General features: G+C 49.2%; 4 protein-coding genes across 4 annotated transcripts; 3 read left to right on the forward strand and 1 right to left on the reverse strand.

The window, feature by feature from the left end:
• Positions 1 to 2592: 2592 nt before the first annotated feature.
• Positions 2593 to 2926, forward strand: D7B24_004532 (uncharacterized protein; the record flags this gene model as incomplete). Its single annotated transcript, XM_028638700.1, has 2 exons — positions 2593 to 2662; positions 2748 to 2926. 2 exons carry the CDS (start codon positions 2593 to 2595, stop codon positions 2924 to 2926), a joined length of 249 nt encoding a protein of 82 aa, XP_028490211.1.
• A 1307-nt stretch (positions 2927 to 4233) lies between these two features.
• Positions 4234 to 6567, forward strand: D7B24_004533 (uncharacterized protein; the record flags this gene model as incomplete). Its single annotated transcript, XM_028638701.1, has 5 exons — positions 4234 to 4429; positions 4485 to 4725; positions 4776 to 5045; positions 5103 to 5900; positions 6561 to 6567. The coding sequence occupies 5 exons, from the start codon at positions 4234 to 4236 to the stop codon at positions 6565 to 6567; spliced, it is 1512 nt and encodes a 503-aa protein (XP_028490212.1).
• Positions 6568 to 7337: 770 nt separating this feature from the next.
• Positions 7338 to 8490, reverse strand: D7B24_004534 (uncharacterized protein; the record flags this gene model as incomplete). The annotated part of the gene is made up of 4 exons (XM_028638702.1): positions 7338 to 7357; positions 7627 to 7836; positions 7894 to 8109; positions 8292 to 8490. 4 exons carry the CDS (start codon positions 8488 to 8490, stop codon positions 7338 to 7340), a joined length of 645 nt encoding a protein of 214 aa, XP_028490213.1.
• Positions 8491 to 10740: 2250 nt separating this feature from the next.
• D7B24_004535 (uncharacterized protein) lies at positions 10741 to 11088 on the forward strand (the record flags this gene model as incomplete). The annotated part of the gene is made up of 1 exon (XM_028638703.1): positions 10741 to 11088. One exon carries the CDS (start codon positions 10741 to 10743, stop codon positions 11086 to 11088), a length of 348 nt encoding a protein of 115 aa, XP_028490214.1.
• Between the last annotated feature and the right edge of the window lie 566 nt (positions 11089 to 11654).

Here is an 11654-nt window from a genome sequence, read left to right on the forward strand (position 1 = left end):
ATCTTTATAGATAGTTCCTAGCTCGTAAGATTATCGGGCTTTAGCTATATAATCTTTAAAGGTAATTACGAATAATATATATATAAAGGAAGCTAATCGCTACTTAGAGTACAGGTATTCGATATAGAAGTTAAAGTAATAAGAATAGGCCTAAAGGAGTACCTCTTATTATATATACACGATTCTATTATTATTATAATAATATACCTCGATAATATATTAGTAATCTAGTACTTAAATAGAATACCTTTAATATCTTTATAAAAAGCTATTATTAAGTTTAAGAAGCTTATACTTAGCTCCCCTATATTAATTAATACGAAATAGTCCTTAGGATATATAAGAATATATAATAATAAATTAGCCGATTTCCTCGCGAAGAAAAGAGTTAATAAAACCCTAAAGGAAAACCCCCCCCTAACTTTTAATTATATTAAGAAGCTCCTATAGAAGTAATACCGCTTAGAATATAAATATTAATAAGAAAAAGAATAACCTATTATTTACGTAGAGCTCGACTTAAAAGCTATAATAAAACCTATAGAGGAACTTAATATCCTTAAGAGAGGGGAACTATATTACCTTTTAGCGGCTAGGATAGGATATAGGGACTTCGAGAAATATTACTTACGCTTCGGATATATTAACGCTAAAACGACCTACTCCTATAATAAAGATAAAACCCTTAGTTATTTACTATTCTATAAGAAGACCTACCTTAGGTCGAACCCGCTATAGATAGGCTAATAATAATATATTAATACGATACTTAGTATTAATTAAGAATCCTTTATTAAGTTAACTAGAGACTCGGATTTCTTTAATACGATTTACCCTAGATATTAAATAAGGATATAACCATTAATTAGACCCTTAGCTATTACTATAGCTCTCCCGAGGCGCTAACGCCTAATAGGGAGCTAACCTAATAATAATAGATAACCTAGTACTCGATATAATATATAATATAGAAAAACTCGATATAGAGTTATTAGAGTCCCTAAGTAACTACGGCTATAAGGGGTCTCTAATCCTAGTAGTAGCTAGAATACAGGATTTCATTTATATAAGTAGTATATAGGGATACGTAGGCGCCCGTTTACCCCTAGGGGATTTCAAGGCGTTTAAATATATCATCATCATCATCATCATTATCACATTCGTGGAAGGAGCTGCCACGAAATGGTTGGCCCCAAACACGGGAGGCTACATGAACGAGGGCGACCGACATGATCCTGACTACATTGAGGCTTTTTAGTGCTCCAACTACGCAGCTCATCTGGCAGCGAAGAAGAAGTTTGATCCGACTGGAATGCTTTGCTGCCCAACCTGTGTCGGTGCCGAGGCTTTCATTGAGCAACCCGATGGACCATTGTGCAGAGTATGACACTCAGATACATAGATAGTCTCCCAATCTTTCTATTTCGCCTCATATCACGGCTTCCTGGGTAAAGTGAGGCTGTAGAAACGCCCACGACAAACATGACACGTGGTGCTCCACAAAGCTCTGGTGTGAAGCGCCTGCCCAGAGTCAGGGAAGCCGAACGCCGCTTGCTCATTGCAACAATTCCAAGCAGACGGGTTATGAGCCTTTTCAGCGAGCCATTTGCTTCATGGCTCAACAAAATTGAAATCAGTGTTGAGTAAGAGAGGTCTGCGAGGGACCAGCCTCGATATCGGAGGAGGACGAACGTGATCAACGATCGTTCCTCAGTCTGATTAAGCTGAATAACCTGAGCAAAGACTTCTCTAGACCATGTTGAACCGATTGATATTTCTCTTATTCAACGTTTTGGATGCTAGGATGTCTCGACGATTACCCTTCGACGCGCATGAGGCTTTCCAATTTTTGCGGGCGATAGACCTTTAGTCGCAACCTGCAGCTAAAGTCTCAATATTTGCTCGTGATGTGGTCCGTGATTGGTCGTTTTACGTGCTCTCGGCGACCTGAAAGCATAGAGAAATCACCTGAGTGCAGACAGAAACCTGCTTGGCATTCAAGTCGCGCCCCTACTTCGCGCCTGACATTGGTTGGTCTTCTGATAGTCACTTCATAACTCACGAGGGACGCCTGATGCATCACAATGACCGAATCTCAGACTGTCATGACTGGGCTGACTGAGGTCTAGGTGACTAGTCTGGCAGACACCACCCCGAGCTAGATGCTTGCTTTGCTCAGCCTCACCGCCAATATGGAAGTAGTACGCCACGTGTGCAAGCCATGCTGCCCGAAACACCTGTGTTTCGACGAGGCTTTGTGCTGTGTTACCCCAAAGCGGTCGAGGTAGGTAGTGCTCAAGCCGTCTCTGGCCTGCCGCCCCCGGCTGTCATGTGGGCACATATTCCAGGGTTGCTGCGACAATGGCAGAGGACGTGTTCGCCCGAAGAAAGCCATGTGTCCGATGGCCCGCGGTCTTTTCAAGCGCCATCGCCCCATCAGATTGATGGACGTTCCCTTAAGAACGAGCTGCCAACCGACTTCCACCCACTTCGCTCGGTCTCGTCCAGCTTTATCTGCTCCTTGATTTCGTCTCCAACTTTGCAAGAGGCCCACAACCACAACAATCGCGGCAAGAAACGGTACACTCAAAAATGCCGGAAGTTGCAGTCTTGGATATGAGGCGTCAGTCCTTTACGACGCATCCCCAAGAGTGGCTCGGATGTGAGTCTTCTCCTTGCTTCAGTCTCCCACTTCATCAACCTCGGCCCAGGCCGCGAACGTCCCGCACGCTGACAAACGGAGCCAGCCAAACATTACGAGGTCGTCCAGCTACCGCGATGGAGAGCCAGCAAGGACGTTCGTTTGCCTAGCAAAAGTGGCAACGGCGAGTATATTGCCACCGTACATACTTGGAAGCTGGGTCTTGGGTACAACATGAATCGATTCATGGGGCAATCCAAGCAGCTGTATGTTCTCACGAAATGATCAGCACTGTGTGCATTATCTGCTTGCTGGCCTTAGATTTGCATGCTGTTTATCGGCGCCCAATTGGTAGTTGAGCACACGCGAACGTTGGGTGTGGTGGTTGCAGATGACAACGGAGGTCGTGTTGGAGTAGTTGACTGGAGTAATGAAACGATCATGCGCTTAATTCGCCGTCCCTTGATTGGATTGTGCCGCTGCGTATCGAGAGGCTCTTGCCTGGCCATTGGGCCTGGTTTCATGCCCTTGACCCGAAATGTCTCAACTCCGGGCTGATCACTTGACATCGAGCTACGATTAATGGAGTGAGGCTGAGCGAGAAACTACATCGACTTGCACAACGGCGGTTGTTTGAATCTTTTATCATTCTTGGCTGGAGCCTTACCATTCATTTTGTATCATTTCCATCAGCATCGCCTTCTGGCGCTGCTGAATTGTGACTTTCGACGTTGGAAACGACGGATCCGTGCTTGTGAACCCTCAAGAATCGAGGAGCTGGATTTTTTTTTTCAATAGTTTAGACCAAACACGAGCGCGATAAGCAGTAAGATAAGAGCACGAAGGTATAGATGAGGGGCTTTAGTGGCTGAGCTGCCTTATTCGCTTCATTGGGAGGGACAGATGTGATATCACTTTTTTTGGCGGGTAGAACGCCCAGCTCAGCGTCCTCTGAGAGCCTGGAGCGCTCCCCGAGTGGCAGGAAGAAAGCCATCTTCTGCGGGCTACGACGGCTGCAGCTGCACGCCCGGCCTGAAACAAGAGCCTTGTCACCTTTGAGCCAGCCAGCACCCGGAATTCTCACACGGCTGACTCAGCTACCACGCCTTTGCATTGAAGATGGTGTTGTAGGGACGCTGGCAATCGAGCCTGGCCGCCATCACAGTAGTACAAGGTCAAACAGCTGATTCTACCATCGACGTTACGAGAACATGCCTCATTGCACGTGCATTTTGCAGTGGCAAGGCTCTGGGACTCTCTGCTCATTGTCTGTGGTTTGCCATTTTTGGTTGAGGCTCGCATACGAGCGCTCTGCTAAGCCGCCACATTTGGCAGAGGGGGAAGTGGCCACGCGACATCGTCCCGTTCCTTGGAGCTGAAGAACTGTGTGGTACACCCTGGCTGATTTATTTGATTATAAACCGATGAGGCAGGATCGCGTCGGATGTGACTCTTGCTTTCAGCCCTCACATATCGCCTACTCTCGGTCCGACTCGTACACATCGCTACCTCTTGTCTATGGCAAAATCTCGAGACGGTTCTGGTTCATCATTTACTCAACTCGACCATCAATCTACTCATCTGGTACGGCGATGGCATCAGACAGTGACGCTCTAACCATCGAGCCATCACGCTACTTCAACAGCACCGCGCCAGGTGCGTCCGCACGCACTTCGGGCACTTCACAAGTACCCGAGGCCGAAGTCCCGGTCCCACTGCGTACTTGGTCCTATAACGACGACCAAGCCCTGGAGGGGCCATGGAGACAAAAGACTGTCATCTCCTTTGGTTGGTCTCCGCTCAGTCTCGGTTCCTGGGTCCTACCGCTGACATAGCTCGACAGATGGTGGAGGCATCCGCGGGTACTCCAGTCTGCTGATTCTCAGGGCGCTCATGGTTGAGATCAGGGCTGCCGAGATACGGCTATCCGACGGTCTGACAACGGCCAGCTCTGATTACCCATGGATGTCGCCCAAGAGCCAGCAAAGAACAGCAGTGGAGGACCAAGGAGATGTCAACGAGAATCTCGATGACTTCCTACCTTGCCACTACTTCGATTACATGGCGGGTACATCAACAGGAGGGTACGTGATGGTTCAATCATTTCATTAGATCATAGTGTTAACAGGAAGAGACTCTCGGCCATCATGCTCGGAAGAATGCGACTGTCAGTAGATAATGCTCTAAAGCAATATCTTGAGTTCGGCAACGAGGTCTTCGGAAAGCCTCGCCTGTGGCACGAAAGGTCCTGGGCGTGGTATCCCCGGGCAAAGTACGCAACCCGAAGGGTGCGCGGTGCCTTCCAGCAGATGATCTATCGGAACCTCCCGGGAGACCATGAGCCGATGACGGAGACACGGGCCAAGACGGAGCCGTTCAAGTACCGCGGGGACCGCACACGCACGTCAGTCTGCCACTCCGAGAGTCCCTTTGGCCCTTTAGTCTGCTGACATGTGTGTAGCCTGGTGTTCTCGTTCCGCTTCAACAGGAGCGGCGGCATCGATCACGCGTGCATGTGGCGGACCTACGACAAGCCCCGTGCCGATCATACCCAGCAGCCGAACGACAGGCCTGACTTCAGCCCGCGTCCAACAGAGCGTGTCGACACGTTCGCGCCGGAGAGCTCGCCGACTAACAGCACCCCGATCTGGCAGGTCGCGCGGGCGACATCGGCGGCTCCGCGGTTCTTCGAATGCATCAAGATGCCGGACGGGAACAAGCACGTCGACGGCGGGCTCGCGGTTAACAACCCTTCCGGGGCAACACTCCGGGAAGTCATTCGACTGCACGGCTACCCCCCTAGCCTCTTCATAAGCCTCGGCACGGGCAAGAAAGGCTCCTCTGATATCAATGGCGGTTCGGTGCCGAGAGAGCCGGACTTTCGGCTACGGGAGAGAAATATCGACGACGTCCGGCGCAAGCAAGCGCTGATGAAGTACCTCGAGCTGGGGAAGCACTGGAAGGACTACGCCGTTGATACCGAGGGCCCCAACAACGACTGGCTCATCGACACGAGAACCCAGAACGTCGACCGCTGCCGCTTCAACGTCGAGGGCGAGCTGTGGAAGGTCCCGCTGGACGACTGGCGGCCAAAAGTCTCGGGCCATGTCACGCTGAAGATGATTCAAGCTGAAACCGACAAGTACTTGGCGAAGCGCTGGGTGCGGCAGAATCTGGCCGACATGGCGGGAAAGCTCGTCGAGATCCGGCGGCGGCGGGCGCTGACGGAGCGCTGGGAGTACTTTGCCGTGGACACGGCGTATCGGTGTCCAAAAGACGGGTGCGGGGCGCTTGAACCGCCTACGCGAGAAGGCCTGCGGAGTCATGTCCTTAATAGTGACCCGCATAAAGGGGAGCAGAAGGGGTTGACTGAGAGAGAGAAGGAAGCATATCTGAGTACTGGCCGGTATGTGTTAGCGATAACGTCTGGATAGTCGGTGATGGTTCCTTGCATTATAAACTGCCTTAGGTGATCTACTTGGAGGAATCATTGGGAATGTTCATTGCTTATTTGTATGGCGCTGTCACGTTTGCATTTAAGACCAGTGATACCCTGATTCGTCCGCTCGCTAGAAGCAGCATACCCCCAACCTTGGCCTGCCTCGAGCGACCCATGGGTGCGTTCTGATGGAGGAGGTCAAGTGTGGAAGAAAGGTGTGTGTGTATTGGGGAGCTTTTCTATCGGGCAGGAGGGTGCCTAGAACTAAGCTATAGCGGGCATGAGGGCACAGGGCCCCTCGCACCAGGTAAATTCCACCAACTAACTAAGTCAATACTTCTACTAATACCCCTCTATAGGCTATCTAAGATATACCAGCTGTTAAGTCTATACGAGTCCTCTATAAGCAGGTGGTTACATGGAAATATATGCCAACTGGTCCGTGCACCTAAAGCCGGGCTTACTAACATGGACTTGCAGCACGTAAGAACCAGTACATTCATTAGGTGGAACATCTCTGGCCCATGCAATGCGCTGGGGAAAAGATAGAAAGCTTACAAGTCCAAGGAGAGAGCTCAGGCCGTCGTATCTATATCGAGATGATAGGTTATAAGAGCATATGTACATACCTAGTGCATGAGAACTATTGTGTATATTTCTGAGCGTGTTGAACCAATATTAGGGAATCACCTGGGAAGGTGATCATTGTATGGGATTCACCGATATGGTGATCACCGGGTCTGGGATTCACAGCTCTCAGGAGCACGTAAATCACGGCTTTCGTGATCGGTGAATTAGATGGGTATAGCTGGCTTGCGTAGGTAGTGGTAATTCAAAGAGATAGCGTCAATCACTAACCAAGTCTTATATCACCTACCCTACCTAGTCAGAGCTCGCTGGCATAGCCAAAGCTATTAAGCAGGGTTCATATAAGCAGTGGAGCCCTCTCAATAGAAAGAAATAATAGGTAGTGGAGAAAAAGTCCCCTGTTTCATCCACACCACAAGCTCGAGCCTCCGAGCACAACCTTCCGACCATGCAAAATGTCGGCCCAAAAGGCAAAAACATACAACACCAGGTATTCGCCGGTGGTCACCCACCCGACTACTGATCCGGCCCTTACTGATTTATCGATGGGAGAGCGGACGGGATCCCGAGTTTTCCAGTAGGTATGGTCGTATGTGATGGAGATGTTTTCGCTAGGAACTTATATTCTAAATGGGGGTTACGTGTCCATCTCAGATAGTCGCATAGCAGTCAGCAACGTATGCGACTACCTGCACCGAGCACTTAGTAACGGACAAAACTGGGGCTGGCGAAATGAAACATATCAATGGACACCGCGCGATGGAGCTGATCTACCAGCACTGCGAGTACCACTGGTTGCTGACGCGAAAGGTTCCGGAGGAGCAGCACTTGGGACCAGTGAAACCGGAGCCACCACACTGGCCGTATAGAGAAGCACAGCCCGAGGTGAGTGGATGAGTCGAAGGAGGGGTCGAAGGAGTAGTTGTCGTGGTGGGAGGAGTGGTGGGAGGAGCGGTACCGCCGCTAACACCGTTCCAGACAGCCGGGCCGGGGAACGGGAAGGTTTCGTGGCCACCGTAGATGCTGAAGTCAGCATAGGCGTCGGTGGCGTTGTAGGTGCCCGGAAACTTGACGAGGGGGCCGGGCGAGCCGTTGCCACCGTTGACGACCTTGATCTGCACGCAAGACACGTAGTGCTCGGGCTGGTTGATATGCGAACGGTGAACGCCTTGGAAGGATTAGTCATATTTTTCGGCTTGTCATTTCCGATATTACAGGTGCATACCAATATGCTCAGCGCGGAAGAGATACTCTCCGTTCGGGGTATTTTTGGGAACCTTGGCGGCGATCCAATTCCTGCCCCAAGTGCACCAAGCTTTCTTGGTAAAGTCGCTGCTAGAGGTGCAGACTCCTTCCTCGAAGATCTTGAACCAGTCTCCAGATCCGTCGTAGGCCTTCACGTTGTCACCAGGGGCGCGGGACATGTAGACCAGTCCGGGGCCTAGCCGCAATAGATTAGCAATCTCATCGCCTTTCCAGTAATGGTGTATGTGGATATACCAGGATGCTCCATGGTGGCGCCAAAGCCAAGCCTGACGCGGATCTCATCGCCGGCATTGACGGTCAGGACCTCGGTACGGTCAGCAGCGGAGAAAGCGCCCTAGTTGCAGCGCATATCAGGACCATCGGCGAAAGATCCATCGCGAATGTCGGCCGCCGGGTTGGATGAGAATTTGATGGGGTTGTACTTGGTGGCGCGGGTGAAGGTTTGGACGTACTTGAATGAGGGCTGTGAGTTGCCATTAATGATGTTGGTGTCGAAGAAGTAGTGCGCCGAGGCCACCTGGGCGACGACGGCAAGAACAAAAGCGGAGACCTTCATGGTTGAAAAGAGGTCATTGAATATGGGCTGAGAAGTGAAAGAAGCTGAAAGAATGATGCTGTTGAACAACATTCAGAACCACCAAGTTGTGTTCGGATCTTGGGTCTATCTATGTTGCAAAAACCAATTTGCTACAAGCCCATAGCAGCACACGGGCCATGATGGCCTTGACCTGAGCTTGACTCGTGTTGCATGCTCAATTGGCCGGATCTTGCATGGTTGAGCGATTAGCGAAGTACGATCTTGCGTCGTGAAAGAACATGTGATCAATTGTCAGCTCAATAAGGTCTGATACCTTGGAGTTCATTGATGAAGGATTGGTCCCGTGTCCCCAGACGTTGTAATTTAAGGGTGGCCGTGGCTTCGGTAGGTAAGCCATGAACGTGGCGGATTGAGACTACCGGTGCCTCGAGGACCGGTCATCACATGTTCACCATGCACCTGATCTTGGACTGAAGAATCAGATTTGTTTAGGACGGAACGTGCTTACCGCAAAATCACATCCAATGCTAGACTGTCACGATTCGAGGATCGTTGTGTCGCTGGTGTAAGTGGTGGAATTTTGAGAGGAGCCGCCGCTGCAAATCGCCAACACACCTTAGCGGCTTCCCTGTAGCCTTTAATAAAAACGAAAGGCTGAGATTCTAGGAAAGGCCAGGTCGTGGCCAATCTGTGGTGCTTGGGAAAGAGGAGGCCCCTACGCTGCAGCCAAGGTGTAGCACATAAAGGGGTAAAGCTGACACGCTCAACTGACACGCCTGGGTCTAGGGCGAAGCTGACAGCAGGAACTGTCACGACTCCAAACATGTTCATTTATTCGATTATCTTTCCAAAAAGAATATGCCTCAATGTCTACATGGAGAGGAGTCACATCCAAATGAGGAGAGACTAGGGCTCTGCTTTACTGACATGGGGAATTCTTCAATCCGTCTTGTGACCATGATTATATTGGTTCTTCCGTCGCTACTAGTCCGCGGTATCGACTGGAGTGGTTTCCCGCTAGGAAACATCGGCCGTCATTAGTTAAGGCTTATCAACCTAAGAGCTAGCCTCGAACATCAGAGTTGTATATTCCCCGAGACTCACGTTAGAGGTTAGCTTCGAAGTGTGACTTGATGTTGTCCATGAAGCATTGCGTGGCAGCTCACCTGGAAGCAATGTCTCGCAGTATTCGTTGCTCTAGTCGTTTCTCCAGCTGTTCGGCATTGTCAACGAGACCATAAACGAGCTAAGAATCCTATTCTCTGGCTTGTAAACCAGTGCCAAATGTTGTAGAATGGCCTGAGTAGGCGGCAAATCTTAAGAAGATATTCACGTCAAGAAGCAGAGGTCTGAGGAACAACAGGAAGATACCCCAGTTTTGTTCCAGTTTGGCGTAAATTAAGTTTGCGTCGCTGAAGTTGCTGTGCCTCGCCTTGTCAGATAGATGAGAGGCGGACAGACTAAGTGTGAGAAATACAGTAAAACCTGCAACAAACAATTTCCGTAGGTGCTCCTCGGTTCTTCGTGGGGAGCTTCCTTCAGCCTGCGGAAAAATAGAGCAAGGCCGGAGAGTCCACGTACGCGGGTACCAGTTACGCGGAATGGTATATCACTCCCTAAGAGAATGTTTACCCATGCTCTGCTTTAGCCTTTATTGGCAGGCCGCTAATAGTCGAAGGTATGAAATCAATATATTATGTAGGTCATGTGATTCTTCTTCCCACTTACTGAATATTCGTTCGGTGACTGGTATAGTACCACTTCAAGATAGTTCATAGTCAGGAGCTAATGAACAGTTACCAAAGTTTATTTTAACAAATGCTCCAATAAAAATCATTCACAGCTACCGGTCTTACTTACCGCATAACTTTTTCAAAATCAATCTCGGGGGCATTTCATTCCACGAATTAAACTACCGCTTACGGGGGAACAGCTCCCTTTCTGTGCATTAAACTGCGTTATTTACAAAGAGATAAAACTAGGCATTACGCGTATATACTACCCCGACTTTCAGCACTATTAAGTATACTCGTATCTAGGTGCCTGCTGCATTTACGCGGACCGTTTCGATCTTTTACAGAGATTCACTGCTTTATTCAAGCTTACTAAACAGTTTTAAGATACTCTTATAGTTTCCGGAGTTTTAGTATATAAGGGATAGATTCTGCAACGTTCAATAGAATGCTTCTTTACTCAACAGCTTCGTATTCGCCTCATCCCAGACCTCAAACCAAAGCCAAGATCCTTTATCCCTATCAATCTACCACCATGCATATCACCAAGACCCTCACCGCCGTTCTCTGCCTCGGCACTGGGGCTCTCTCCTACAAGGTCCGCATCTTCCCTGGCGCTAACTGCGGAGGAGGCGCCGCCCGCGACCTCAACATCTTTGACAACACCTGCAGAAGCACGGACCTCTTCAGTTTCCGTTCTTTCCGCGTCCTAGGCTACGGAGCCGGGCGACAGAGGGCCAAATTCTGGTCGGGGTCCATCTGCTACGAATCGGATGCCTTTATCCAGGATTGGTGGGCCGACGGTGGCAGCGATACTTTCAAGATCGGCACGTGTATCACTCTACCCAAGGCGGCTAAGAGTCTTGGATCCTATTCGTCCTGATTCTAGCGCTCTCTCTGGGTTTCGTGAGCAGAAGACGGTTTGCAATATCACCTTTAAGGCATGTTTCCCGGTAGGTCTTCCCTTATAAGCTCATTCAATTTAATACATGGATCATTACCTAATCTCGTTGCTAGAACGTCTTCTATACACGACTCAATGTAGCAAACCAACAAAGTAACTCGGACCTCCTTGAAGAAATCCACCTTCGGCTTTCTAGCGCGCCAAGTTGGGAGGGTGAGACCCGTTGCTTTGGATGAGTGGGTGCTTGATTATATTAGGATTGATCTATAAAGCCTTATAGAATCATTTGATTTCAGAGAATAAAACCAACATCAATCCTCTTACCCTTCAAAGTATTGCATTGGATGTTCGTCTTACTTATAGTACTGGACTCACGTTAGTGGCTCAGACCCTAGCTTGTTGCGTATTAGGAGGTATCCAGAGTGCTCTAACTATTAAAGCTAGCGCTGCCGCCCGACTAAATAAGTTAAATATAGGGGGTATATTTAATTATTTAAACTACTAAAACTAGTAGATTTAACTATTTAGTCGTATTTATAAGTATT

Source organism: Verticillium nonalfalfae (genome assembly GCF_003724135.2).
Source record: "Verticillium nonalfalfae strain VnAa140/NRRL 66861 chromosome Unknown scaffold_254, whole genome shotgun sequence".
Lineage (NCBI taxonomy): Eukaryota > Fungi > Ascomycota > Sordariomycetes > Glomerellales > Plectosphaerellaceae > Verticillium > Verticillium nonalfalfae.